Consider the following 14,752-nt stretch of genomic DNA (forward strand, 5'->3'; position numbering starts at 1 on the left):
AGAACAGCAAACCCAAGTTGTCTATAAACCAAGACAGGAAGGGACTGCCAAATGCTCGGAATTATCTGTAGAATCAAATGAACTTCTGTGATATTTTCCCAGGAAGCAGCAGAACAGAGTAACCTTTTAGGATCGTATGTCTTTCAGCTAGCTTCCTGCTACACCATATATCAAGGACCCTACAAAGCAAACTTTGGGTTTGGATGATTACACTTCCCTTCCAAAAAAAGAAACCAACTTACAGAGGAAAATAATTTACCTGCTGACTTTATGGTAATGAGGCCAATTACTTCTTTCAAAAGAAAATATAAGAATAGCTTCAAAACCACTCTTCCATTTCTCATCACTGTGGGAAAAATGGGTAATATTTGGTTTGATATTTCTCCTGCTGTTAATGATCTGGAATATCTTTCATGCCTAAATGCGTTAATCCTGGTGCATGTTCAAAGGATGAATAAGTATGGATCCATATGTGTTTTGCATGTAGATATTAAATTATGCAAACAAAGATAATATTAGGCTTGCTGCCAAAAGTGAGAGCCTCTGAATGCTGGTTGCTACGGTTTCTGAGGTTGGTCCACATCAGTGGGCAACTCTCACAATCTCATTCTTCAGAAACAGGAAAAAGTGTATAAGTGACAGATCAAGAAAGAGCTTCAGGGTCAGCCAGTAGACACTGTTTGCAAATGTATCCACTGATGCTGGCTGCCCACTCACACTGTATTTGCTTAGTTTCTTTCTGTTTGAATTATTTCTACTTAAGAAGAGATGAAAAAAAAGAACACGCATGCATGTTGTTCTTTCTGCCATTAAACATGTCTTTGTGTGTTTTGGGATTGGCTAGCAAGGCAAGCCGTGGTTTGAGAGCAAAGCACAGGCTTAGACCCAGGCTAACGAGCAAGCTGGGGAAATGCCATCGTTACTAACATACGGACTAGCAAAGGGGAAAAGTAGTTTTGTGGATGTTCTGGCTTGGTAACTGTTTGACAATATGTTATTTTAAGCAGCAGTAGGTACGGTTAGCACATTGTTTCTATGTTCCTCTATATCCCAAGTTTTATAAGGGGATCCTAGAGACTTTTTATTGGTCCTTTTCCCCATAGTATTAATTAATTCCATTTTACAGCACCCACTGCTGCACTCACACCTTTAGTTCCTGCCCATATCATTCCTAAGTGGGGCACTGGCATTAGCACCGAATGTTGTAAGGTAAATGAATAAGTTAAATGCACACTCTCTACTTCATTGGCTCTTCTGTGGTGATGGAGGAAGAATTAACCCCTGATTTTTTGTCCTAAACACCATTGTGCAGTGTAGTCTTTGATCCAGATATTCTGGAGCCATTTTTACTACAACGCTTTGGTAACTCTGAAGTAGAAAGGGGTTTATCATAGAATAACACTAAGAACCTTTACAAGTCATGAAATATTTTCTGTTTTCAACATACGCTGGAAAGATTAGGCATTGCGAATAAGAAAAACTGTCTTCTAGCTTTCAAAGCGAAACCTCCTTAGAATGCCCCTGCTGCTTCTGCAAACTGTAAGTTGTTTCATGGCAAATGTTACGAATCCATGCTAAACCAGAGTGGGTGAACATTCACATACATTTACGGGTTTGTTGAGCCCAATTATAAGTCCACATGGAACAGCAGGTTCTTTATTACTGTCTTTGGCTGGAATGTAATTGGCCTTTTTTGGTTAATGATTTATGGATATACCTTTCCTTCTGCTGCATTCATTAAAACCTCCAAATTGGAGTGAGGGCTCATCAGTGGAGAATTAATCAGATTTTTAAGGATATGAGCTGCACATCACAAGCCTTTTATGTCTGGCCGATGTCGGCAGAGTTGTTGAAGGAAAACCAAAGTTGCCTGGATGATTTGTGCCACAAAGACAAAAATCTTAAGATTGTCTGTTTGCTAAACCTGAGAAAAAGAGTGAGGAGTCCTTATGAACATTTTCATGATTTTTCTCTTCTGATCAAAATTTTCCTCTAGGTATCTCCCCAGAGACCCAAAATATGAACCTGCAGTGCAGTCTCATTTGGCTGTTTTCTGCTCCCGTATTACTTGTTCAGCAGGGTTAATTAAGCACATGGGAAGAACAAGTGATGTCTCAGTATATGTGACATTTCAAGAACTGAAATGGCTGTGTTATAAGTAATCTTTCTCTGTCCATTTTCTGCATGTAGATTGTAGCATAGAAAAGCATTACTTGGCTCTGGGATGGAAACTGTGGTCAAAACCAGGGCTCTGAAAAAACCACCAATCTGATGGTCAAAGCATTTACTGGTGAAGTGGAGCATCGGCTTCAAGTCCTTGCTCTTCAGACAAGAGAATCAAGGTCATTCTTCCACTAGCAGGAGAATTACCTACCCCCTATGACCTGCCTGCTCTGAGCTGGGGGTCTTGCACGCTTTGGCTGCTGGAGATGTTTACTTTACATCAGTAATTATCCCCTGGAACAGAGATGCTACAAACTTCCTCCTGTCCATCTCAGACGAGTGCCTTAGCCAATAGGTTGTAGCATCAGTGTGTCTCTGCCCCAATATATATTGCATTGTTTGTACACACTGGCGTGATGCCAACTGAAAAGATGCTGAGGGAGTTGTACTGAGTGGCCCAGAGCCTGGTGGTGAGAGCTCCAATGTGGGAATGTGAGCTTCACATCTGAGACCTGAATGGCCTTGCAGGTGGATGCCTTGCTTGTGCTGCTCTTGGCTGTCAGGGTGAGGCATGCTCATTCTCTCCCTATCTCCTTCCTAATTTCTCAGTTTTTCGTGAGAAGATTCAGTAGACCATAGACTTGTCCCAGCCTGACAGAAACGATATCATAACTTGCAGGACAGAAAATCTATTTCCTGCCCTGCTCTGGAGCACACCCTGATTGAAGACACCAGCGGGTCTGTAGGATGATCTTCTGCATGTCACTGTAAGGCTCTGAGTGTTCGACTCCCCTGGGTGGTTTTGATGTGAGGGCAGAATACAACTGTTTTCTCAGATATTCAGCATGACAGCTCTTGCACTTTATTAATGGATTTAATTCTTCATCCTATCCACAGGCACTTTGTGCAGTCATATATGAGCTGTTCTTATCAACCTTTGCATGAACAAAGGCTTACACACCCAAACCTATCAAGGCTGTCACATCCAAAGGCCAAGAAAAGACACCAGGACATGGACTAAGAATAGTAATGACTTTCCAGACTCAGAAGTTGTTTCTGATCTGAAACCTACTGATTAAAGATGTGTTTGGCCCAGTCTCAACTTTGCCGTGTCCACAGCAAACAACCTGCTGGCACAGCCCTACCTGCTGCCCAAATTGTCCACATCCCTTCCAAGCACGCGCACTGATACTCATTATCACCTGCTTTCCTACTCTTGAACCCAAGCAGTGACACAGTCTCCTGTCCGAAGGGGCTGCTGGATGCCCTGGCAGCAGGATTTCTGACCTGACAGCAGTGCCATTGCAGTGCTGCACAGGACATGTCACCCATGTCCTTGCCCTCCAGCTCCTTCCATCAGAGTCATGCAAATCCTTTCTTTCAGCAGCAGGCCCCACTACCTAATGGGGCTTAAATTTTATTTTTCATCCTGTTGTTGTTATTGCCCTGCTACATAGACTAAATTAGTGTAAATTTAGACAGGCTTCAGAGAAGATTCTTTTTGTATCCACCCCATATGCCCAGCTACTCACTGCCAACTCTATAGATGAGAGTTTTCCTTTGTAATAAATACCCAAGCCCATCTTTCAGCCTTCCTGCTTCCCTAGAAGCTGACAAAATCTTCTTTGACCCACTTCCTAAAATCTCTGCACAGCACTAACTTTGGGAAGAGCATATTCTCTCAAACCCTTGAGTACCTAAAGCCTGGCTCTTTAAAGCTGGGAGCTGTAATTGCAAAGCACCTGACCTAGATTAAGCAAACGACTGGTGGCAGAGTAGATATAAGTCTTCCAGGAAGTGAAGGAGTAATGAGAGGGAGTGTATGTGAGTAAAGGTATTTATTTTTTTGTGTGTGTTAGAAGAGCTATTTTTAAAAGCATGCTAGTAGTTGTGGGATGGAAATATAGGAAGGGGTAGGAGGCCTTTGTTTATAAAGATCTTGGGTACTTGTTGAATTAAAAGGTGTTGTGGTGATGAAGAGCAGGCAGAGGAGCAGTAAGGTAGCTTATCCTCAGACCATGTATGATGATTTATTTTCTTGTTTTCTGTATTGGGTTGGAGTCCTGGATGCCTCTAGCTCTTGCTGTGGAGAAACTGTTGGAAGAGGACTCTTATCGTAGGATTTCTGTTGAAGGTCATACCAGGTGTGATGGCCTTGCCTTGTTTCTGTTTCTCTGTGAGTAAATGGCACGGAGATGGGTAGCTGGAGTTTATCAGTCTGTCAGTGATAGCTTCTGTGTCCTCTGAGCAGCGTCAGTGAGGCTCGGTAGAGGGCTTGGAGGTGCTGCTGTTTCTGGAAATGGCTCCTCGGCTGGGGAAGAAGACAGTTTTTGGTTTGTTTATTTTCCCCTTCATTTCACCCAAAGGCCTACAGCGTGACCTCAACAGTCACCTGCTCTGTTTTGCTGTCTAGCCAGCTGGTACATGTGTGTGTCTGATCTGCAGGTGAGTGGGCATCTTGTCTGGCTGTAGGGGATTGGGAGGTAGAGTAGCTGGGACTGTGAGGTTAGGAAAGGTGGAGGGGAGTTGAGATGACATAGGGTGAAAGATGAAGTATATGGATGAGCTGGGGTCACTGAGATGTGTAGAGATGTGGTGTGCTGCTTTGTTGGAAATAAAACTTTAATTTAGCCACTGATGGAAAAGCCTGCCCGGAAGTAGTAACTTCCAACATCTTGGAGGCATCTTTAGTAATTAGTGCTTTGTAGCTGACTTGCTAAGTTGGGTATACATCGATGTGCTCAGTGCGTAACCCTCTTTGTGAGGGGTATGATATTATATTGGTCTTCAAGGTGTGAAAAATCTGGCTTTCTGTAACTATGTACTATGCCTAAAGCATGCACCTGTGTGCCAGTGCTGGGTCAGAGTTGAGCAAGAGCTGCTATGCTTGTAAAATAAATTCTTGTATCAAAATTGCTTCTTTCTTTGTCTGGTGGTCACAAGACTCGACATTCATGCTCTTTCTGTATAAGAGAACTAAAATCTTTTTGTCATTAGTAGAATTGGAAAATGTGGAAAAACTGTTCACCAAAGCGTAGCTCAAATCTTTGGCTTTGATGGTCAGAAATGCCAAAGCCACTGGAACAAAATTTCCAATCTCTTAATTTGGGAGTTTGCTTCCTTTGGGTAGGGCTGCTTTACTTCCATTGACTTCAGCTGAAATCAGGGATGTAAGGCACATTTGAAAATTGGTTACAGATGCCAAAGCTAATTAACATGTTTTTGAAATTGATGCCCATTGCTTTCACCTCTTGCTAAGTTCCCATTTCTTGCCCTCATCTTCCTTCCAAATGTGAATGCTTCCACTGGGCATTGAGTTTGTGTTGTGTCTCTTACCAATAATGTACAATACTGAGCGATCTGGTGCCATAGACAAAAAAATGGTTTAGTAAAACTGTGAAGGCTAAGCTGGATTTTTCTCTCTAATGAGCTGGGACATGAAGCTGTGATCCCATGGTATGCTTTAGTCTGCACCATGGGCCTAAGACTCCAACTTTCCTGCTGCTGTTAATGGAAGGGAAGAGGGATTTCTCCCTGAATCGGACACGCAGTGAAAGGAAAATAAATGAGACTGCTAATGTGGAAACTAAGAAATCGGAGGAGAAAGAGTGAAGGAAGAACTTATGGAATAAATGATAAACAAATAACTTTGTGTTCACAAGCTTGATGTGCTGACTGTTACTCCCAAGACATGCTCTTGTTTCAGTTTCCTGGATGAACTGTAAACCATGTTTTCTTCCATGTCAATAACTACAAAAAAATGTGATCTCAAGTTGAAGAACACCCTTAGAGCAAAATTTCACTATTAAGATTCCCTCCAGAATACTGAGAAAAGGTGGAAAGTGTGGGGTGAAACAATCAAAATAAAGGCAGATAGAATTTCCAATCTGAAAAAAACAAATCTACCTTCAGAGAAAGATTAATGAAATTCTTCTCTGTGCTTATTTCCAGTAAATTTAAACCTTTGGGTTTCAACTCTTTTCAAAGAGTTGAAAAGGGCACGAAGTTGGTGCACGTATTTGTTTATATGACTCTAATCATCAGTGCAGAAGCATAGGCATCTCCTTGACACCTGTAATTTTTTTTTCTTTTTCAGGATGACACTGAGCCATACTTTATTGGAATATTTTGTTTTGAAGCTGGTATAAAAATCATCGCTCTGGGGTTTGTTTTTCATAAAGGCTCTTATCTCCGAAATGGTTGGAACGTGATGGATTTTGTGGTGGTCCTCACAGGGTAAGTGACCCCCCTCTTGCCCTAAGTTTAAGGGGCACTCTTGCTTTGATTTGTGTTGTTTTTTTAACTGTGGTTTGGTGTGTGAGTGATTTTAGTGAAATAGTACTATAAAAATGCTTTGCTGACCATACTGTCTTTAAATAATGGCTATTGTGCTGAATGAGTCACTTTCAAAGCACTGTTGGAACCAGCTAAAAAGAGACTTCAAAGATATTTATTTGCATATATGCTGGCATGTATCTTATCCGGGTGCTTACTGACATTTGTCAGACTTTGCAGGTTCTAATTGCTACTAGGTACTTGAACCTTATTTAAATCAATCTATCTTCTGACATTACAGGATGACTTTAAAAGTCAACATGGAGTGAGTTAGTAAATTAAAAGCATCCCATTTTCAAGCTATTACAACTCTGTAATCAGTAAAGTTTCTGCAGGGATGAATTTGGTCTGCTAGAAAATAACTTTTCTAAAAATAATTCAAAGAGGGTGCATGTCCTGTAAAGGATGGAGCGGACAATGTTATGTGTGCTTTTTGTACCATGGTTTGAAATGATATCAGTCACTTCTTTCTTAGAAATGCTTACAATATTTTTGTTGTATATTGCAACAATTTCTATACCTATTTATATAAATGTAGCCTAACACTACTGGATAATGAAAACACGAACATTGAATAACACTTCTGGTCTACGTATTGTGATTTAAAGCTCCAAAGGTCTGTGTGAGGTCCTGATCTTGCAGCCTTCATCTTGGAAGGATTTAAGTTAGTTTTTCCTCCAGAAGGCTGCGGCCCGGCTCTTGTTATTAATATGCACTCATTTCACACACCTTCGCTGCCATTGTGTGTGATGTACATACATATTCTTTGGTCTGGTTAGTGGAGTAGAGTAGGATGCTGTTAGGAAACTGCTGGCTTACATATACAAATGTATTCATTAGATACATTATCACTGTAATTCTATTTGCATTCAGTGTACCATGTGATATAGCAATTGAGAGGCCAAAGAGATTTCTTTACGTACTGAGAGGAAGAAAATAAATATGCAGGGCTTGATTCTCCTGCTGCTGGGGCTGGGTATTTAATCAATAGAAACTTCAGTGGAGCCACAAGGAGAATCAGATTTCCATAGTCGGAAGCACAGGGGGTACCAGGATGAAAAGAGAATTAGCACAGATGCTACAATTATTTGCACTGATGGTATGTTCTGATTCCTAGTTAGCTCTATGCCCTTTTGTGTGTTAAAAAAAAAAGGAAATCAGGGCCCTGATTCTGGGAAGGACTTTGGCATGTGGTTCAATTTATCCTTCAGCAAAGCTTTCAAGTACATGTTTGAATTCAGCTGATGTCAGCGGTTCTATACTTAAGGTTATACGTAAAAGCTTTCCTGAATTACAGCCATATTGCTATTTGTTTAGGCATGTTTTAGGTTTGTTTTTTTCATAAACACAGGCCAAGAACCAAAATAGATTTTTTTTTTAACTGCCTTGCTGTGACCGAGACGTTCAAAGTTTTGCTACAGCATCTGAAACATTGTGTGTGAGTGCCATGCTTGTGGAATCACAACAGAGTGTGCGATGCTCTAGGTGTGACACCGGCATCTTACTGGTGCCAGCTTTATTGTGAGCGCTGTTTGCAGCGCTGTTTGATCTCTGACCATAATTGTGGAATATTGGCTTGATTAGACAGCTGTAATCAGGAACCCTGTTGCCATCTGCGAAGATGTGTATTCTTTTGAAGTACAATCCTGTTAACGTCAAAGCTGCTGGTTTCCAATGGTGATACTAGCTGGGCTGTATTGAAATTGTCTTGTACATGGACTTCCCACCAGGCAGGCAATGCAGGGAAGGCAAAGGGTAAACTAAGTGACATTAAGTCCAAGGAAATCCACAGACCTCTAATCCTGAAATTTGAGGGCTGGATTCAGCAAGGCACTTGAGCTCGTGCCCGATTTTTGGTGTTTGGGGAGACCTACTGAAAGTAACAGGGTTACTGGCATGCTTGGTTAGATAAATGCTTTCCTGAATCTGGTGCTGTGTTTCCAAACCCAGTAACGAGGCGGAAGGGCCTCTAGTAGAGAAATAACGTTGAAAGATCTGCAGCTTCACACAGGGGATTGAATTAGTGTTTTCTCTGTAGCCTGTTGTGTTTCGTTCTGATTTTCCTAGATCCTTATTATGTTCTGCGCTCACTCCTCTGTTGCCATGGGTCTGTGCTAGAAAGCAGGAGCTCCTCTTCCTTGTGTTTCCTTTACTGGCCAGAAACCCTTTCATCTGCCCATTGCCTGCCCTAGCTAGGCTAACGAGGGGAAGTCTGAGCGAGGCCTTTTACTTGGAGACAGATATCATCCTGGCACTTCTGCACTGAGACTTTAAAAGCAGGTTGTTGAGGAAGAACGTTTAATACTGATAAACCTGGCTGTTTCTCTAGGGAAGGGCTACGAGGTGATAGCACAAGTGTGACCTTAATTTTTGTTTCTGTGACAGGCGGTCTCAGATCTGTGTGTTTCAAAAGATGATCAAGCATGTTCTATAATTTATTAGAGGATAATAATAAAGGACAGTGCTAAAGTTGTACCTAATGTGTTCTTATAAATATAGATAGGTAGGACATCAGTTTCTGAAATTTCATTTTACTGTATCAAAAGCTCTCCTTTTCATATGTGCAAGATTTCAACTTGAAAATGTTCCTTCGTGTTTCCTAGGCAGTGATCAGCATTCAGTTCCTAAGCTCAGTTTCACATTGATCTTCAATATTACAGAGGGATTTTAATTTCTCTTTTTTCTGTGTAAGCATGAAAGATCACAAAAATGCATTTCATGATACCACGTGCAGAGTCGTACACCTGTTCATCCTGTGGAGTGCATATTTTTATGAAGGTAAATGGTGAATGTCAGAAAATCTGATCTCATTTGCAGCTTTTAGCTAAAATCCATAAAAGCAAAGAGCAGCTTTGCTCTTGTTAGCTGTTTCCATAGGAAGCAGGCCAGCCAGAGTCTGGGTGTGTGTCGGAGGAGGGTGTGGGGGAAGGCTCTGCATTTACTGAACTTACCCTTACATAAATATTACAGTGATCACGCAGTAACCCTTTCCACCTCTTTTTTCCAACCCCCTTTTTTGCTACTCAATGCCTCCACAATGGGATTATTGATAAATACGTTGGGGTTTTTTTTTTTGTTTGCCTGTAAGGATGCACAATTAGTTTGTCACAATCAGACAGTAGAACTTGTTAAGCAGAAAATAAATCAGCTCTGTGTTATGTGCAGCCAGGATCAATATCCTACAGAGATAAACTGGAGCCTAACAGATACTGGCCCAAAATGGCTTGGTTTGTTGTTCCAGAAAACACTCCCTCAGTTTCTTTCTACAGGAATGCTGTGGTGTCGTCTTCTCACTTACTTTCAAGGAAGCATGCTGCTTTGCTGTTAATAGAGGCCTGGGAAAATAAGAGATCGCTTCTTGAAAGATTTTGTTTTCTCTGTAATTTCTTTAGTTATTTCTTGTAAACTCCTCCAGTTGTAGATGAGTATCGAGTAAAGCTGCAGTGCTGTGATGCGCCTGTTGCTATTGTGGAGAGAGATATGTATATTTTATAGCTCCTGCTCCTTTTATTTTCACATTTTTATGGGATTGCATTCACTTCAGTGATGACATCACACATTAGCAGTGCTAAATTGCACAAAAATGCAGTTTCTCTACTGGTCTGGGACTATGCGATCTTAATGCACATTTCCCAAGGGAGGAGCAAAGGGACTTTTTACTTAATTCCTGCAACCTGTCTTGAGGTGGGATCCTCAGATACCCGCAGTTGTCTTGGGAACAAAGTTCTCCCTGCATCCAGACCTCTCAGATGGCAGTGGATGGAGGGTTCGGACCTGGTCCTGTTGGAGTTCATGGGAAGATTTCTCCTGGAGCCATGGGCTTTGGGTGCAATAGTCTGAAGAATTGCTGTACTGGCTTAAGCTACAAACGTATTCTCTAGCTGGAGCTGGTGTAATAGGGTGGCTGCTAAGGGGAATAATGGAGAACAAGGCGTGGATAAAATCATTCTTACCTTCCTGATTCCAAAAATCCAAATGTCTAGGGATTTTTGAGACAAATATGGATCTGATGGCTTTTAAACTGTGTGGTCAAAGGGGCTGGTTCTCCTTGGTCGTGTTTTGGAGCCTACTTACACTTTTGGCTTCATCATATCCTGGGTAATGCGTCTCATGGTTTAATTCAACATTCATTCTAATTACATACCACAAGAAAAGGTGCTGCTTATCCCTTTTTTTTTCTCACTAGTTACCTGAGATTTCCATTGGTGCCCGCTAGATTTTGTATAGTAAGATCTGGAGAATAATTATTCCTTTCTCTGCATGCTTATGGTTTTATGAATCTTCAGCATTTCCCTGGTCAGAGATTTATGCTGCCCAGTCCCCCCTGACCTGAGAGCTTTTCTGTGCTCCACTGACTCGTGCTGTTGCTCTTGGTCCTTTCCTAGTTCTGTCATATCCTCTTGGAGGCAGTGACCATGACTGTGTGCAGTGTTTGTCCAACACCAAGCGTTGCTGAAGGCTGGTATAAGCAAATGGAACAGTTGAAAGGATCATGCTCTGTCCTTCATGACCAGAGTTAATTTTTTCAGCTGTCAATCAGCCTGGATTTAAACACTCTCGAAGAGTCCTGGTAGCTTCTTGAGCCAGTTGGATCAGCTGCCTGTATCTCTGGGTGGGACTGGCAGAGACAGTGTGTGCCAGGCCTGGAGCTGCCAAACAATGTGCACAAAGTCTATGTGCTGTTACTGATGTCTCAGGCTGTCGGGAACAAATTACAAAAGCTAGAATTATCTTGATTGCCTGGATGACTGAGAAATGTGCTCCTCGCTCCTGGTAATGCTAATTATTTGGAAGGTAACTCATTTTGCAGCATAATAAAAACCTGTTCATCCTTGATGTTAGCTTTGCTAGTTACCAGGATCATCTTAGTATGTGGGCAGTCTGAGATGCTATTCCTGGTGCGACGTATGAGGAGCAGCAGCAGCCTTGGTTGCAGTGATGACTGTCAAAGGGGGAGGCATAAGAACCATCGAGCCTGGTCTGCGCAGCAGGCTATGGGCCTCTGATCCTTCAATTTAAGGTGGACATACCTCCTAGTCAGTGTGTGGGATGTGATCATGAAAGAATTTGAGAAGTGAATGTCTGGTTGAGGTCTGGGATCCTTAAAGCTGACAAATATACACAGCTACCTGTAGTCTCTAGCATTTTTTTTTCTCCACATGCATGTTTCTGTGCATTCAAGATCCCTTAGACTAGGATGTCTGAATTCTGGGGTCTTAAGTGACTGGCTTTTGTGTACTCACCAAAACACCTCAGTCTTCCCACCCACAAATCAACATTAAACACAATAATTTGAAAAGCAAAATTAAATAAAAATCCTTGGATGCCCTTCCAGCACCGTTTTAGAGAGTATGCTTAGTACTTTGTTTATAAGCTTTAGATCGCGATACCTATGGAGTAACGGGGCTTGGAGCAGGGAAATGCAGATTTCTTTCTGCTTTTCCAACATGGAACTTCTGGCTCTTCTATGCTAGAAAGCAAAGCTACGCAGCTACAGGAGTTGGGGAAATGGATACTTTGAGGGACAAGCTTCATCTTGATTAGTTGTCACAAGGAATAAGAGTAAGCCTCTTTTCATGGCTATAGTGTATAGGTGGTGGTGGACTAAGGCTGATTGCTATTCGCACTGTACATGAGTCACACAAAGAGCAAAGCCTCTATAGATTTTAGTGGAGTTGATCCTTGTTTTCAGTTTCTTTTATGCTCTGATGATGGATGGATACTTGCTGGCTGAGAAGAGCTAAGGGTACCTTCTGAAAATAAATAAAATAAAAAAAATTGGACAAGGAAAAGGGAATTTACCTGTTTTACTGAATGCAAGGTAACAGGTGATCTTGCTGGTGTATGTGGGCAGTAATGGAGGAAGGCAACCAACCAAATATGTTTTTTTTTTTTTCTGAGGCAGAGAAAATGAGTGTTTAGTAACTGGAAGGGAAGAGGGCACATGAGGACTCAGTTTGAACACCCAACAAGAGTTTGAAGTTCTTCTGTTTTCTGTCCCTTGGATATCTGGACTCTCGGGGAGGTGAAGAAAGTTTCCTTCTAAGAAGATGATGCTGGACAGGGAGGAAGTATTTGTGGGCTCTAAATCCACCTTGGCAAATGTCTCTGTTTCCATTTATGCACTGTTACAGCCAGTTTTGCCCAGTGGGGTGGCAGGTTCCTTGAGACTGGAGCTTGCTTTCCCTCTGGACTTGTTTCACCTAGCAAAGGGAGTCCCAGTCCATGCTGAGCCTGTTGGAGTGTTAATTAGGGTTAATGTCTTTTTTTGTTAATTATAGTGGCTTTTGTGCATTGATTTTTGTTGGGGGTGGGTAGAGGCAGGTTGAGTTAAGCAGGTGGGTGTGTAATTGTGTGGCTGGCTGCTAAATTAGAAAGAGACTTTCCTGAGCAGAGGAGGACTCAGGGGTGTGCTTAGAGGAAGGCTGCAGATGGTCACAGACCCTCAGGACCTGCAGGTGGGGATGGCCTTTCCCTGGGAGAAGTTATCCTTGGTTCTGCTCTGGTTGTGGCAAACAATGTTTCAGGTCATGGAGCTTCTCAAGGGCAAATAGATGAGATTGATGTGCTTCTCTCTTACTTTATTAGAAGGGACTGCAAGGTATTGAATACCTGCTGTGTGAACTGAAAATGATGGTACTGCACAACAAGAAGCTAGAAAGTTGAAGCGTGGACAAATAGCTTTTCTCTGAAGAGAGAGTAAAAAAAAAAAAAAAACCCATTTGTTCAGATTTCCATCTTGTGCTGCTGTCCATGTTTCAGGACTGTTTATGCTTCTTTGAAGCTTTTTGTTCACAAAGAGGGGAGTGTGGACACCATCTGAGAGTGCTTACATCTTTCTGGACTGCATGCCCTGAAGTTGGGCAGCTGTAAAGTGAAAGTGGCCATCCCATGTGAAAGGGAGGTATGCCTTCTCATCACAGCTAGGGCTTTATCAAAGCCCGGCAGGATCATTAGTCCAGAGTCTAGTCAGAGTTTTTAGCTTTTCATGGCTCTCAAAGGAAGGCTGGTGGCAGGGAAATACTGTGTCTTGTGAAGGGACCAGCTGTACCATGCAAAGGCAACTGGGGAGACTGCAGGTGGGAAGAGGACTCTGGACTCTGTGGTCTGCTACTAATCATGAAATGCTAGCAATCATGTAATGTGGGCATCTGCTTGACTGCTTGCTTTTCTCTATAGGTGGAAAGGACTGTATACCTAGCTGCTCTTATAACTGGGTATGAATACTAGGAATTCAAAACCAAAACAACAAATAAAATTACAGCTATGAAGTGCTGTAATGCTAACTTTCTTCACGCTTCCCAGTTTAAACACAAGAAAAACCCATTCCAAAACACCCAAGTCCTCTATGTGGTGTTGAGTGCTGTCTCCCGATTAGATGAGGAGATGCGTGCAGGATTTCTCAGGCTTCTGTTTCACGAATGTTGCTTCTGCTGCTGTGTTTCAGTTCCCAAGTGGCCAACAAAGTGATAGCAAAGTGCCTGCTCTTCTGAGGTGACAAGAATCTGGCTGTGATTTTTGAAAAGAATGAGGATTTAGAAAATCAGTCAAGTTTTAACTATAATCTAATCTTGAGGGCTAGGAATAACAGTGTCATGTTTGCACATGCATCCTTGGATCCACAACTCGCCCCAAAGGTTTTGGGTACTTTGGGGCCATTGTCTTCTTCAGGGCTCTCTGAAAACATCAGGGAAATTTAGAGCAGGTGGAAAATAGATGATTTTTTTTTTTTTTTCTTTTCTTTCCCCTGAACCACTAACACAATGTGTGGGACGTTCTGGCCAGGGCAAGGCTTCAATGCTGGAACCAGGAGGATAAGTGGTCCAGGTCTTTGTATAGTTAACCTAAGCTCTAGGGTCATCACTTGGCATTTGGGTAGCTGGAGATGCTTTTTGGCACCAAGGTTAGGCCCTTTGCTTAACTTCAGCCATCTTGGATCTTCTCTGTGCTGACAGATCTGACTGAATTGGGGTGGAGGGAAGGGATCTTCTGTGAATGAGTTCGATAATACCAAAGGCTGTAGGATGAATGGGGTAGAGACTACACTGCATGAACTTCTGGCTGCATGGGAAGGCCAATTTTGTGCCCTGGGGAAGCCTGGCAGCTTAGGCTGAGAAAGAAGTCCTGCTTCCTACTTGTGGCCCATGTCACACCTGTAATGTGAGCTAGAGGATTTGGAGAGTTGCCTGATCCATACAAAGGAGCATGGCCCCCTACACAGTGTTCTTCAAATATATATGTGAAATGTTTCCTT

The 14,752-nt window shown here is 42.2% G+C and overlaps 1 protein-coding gene across 13 annotated transcripts in view; it reads left to right on the top strand.

Moving 5' to 3' along the window:
• CACNA1B (calcium voltage-gated channel subunit alpha1 B) overlaps window positions 1-14,752 on the top strand; it is a 311,364-nt gene that overhangs the window by 3,231 nt on the left and 293,381 nt on the right. For all 13 annotated transcript variants that reach the window (XM_075439769.1, XM_075439758.1, XM_075439760.1 and 10 more), the window contains one exon: window positions 6,260-6,399. In XM_075439769.1, the coding sequence (XP_075295884.1) occupies window positions 6,260-6,399 (140 nt within the window). The remainder of the gene's footprint in view (window positions 1-6,259; window positions 6,400-14,752) is intronic.

The sequence above is a fragment of the Opisthocomus hoazin genome, chromosome 19 (assembly GCF_030867145.1).
Source record: "Opisthocomus hoazin isolate bOpiHoa1 chromosome 19, bOpiHoa1.hap1, whole genome shotgun sequence".
In the NCBI taxonomy this organism is placed as follows: domain Eukaryota; kingdom Metazoa; phylum Chordata; class Aves; order Opisthocomiformes; family Opisthocomidae; genus Opisthocomus; species Opisthocomus hoazin.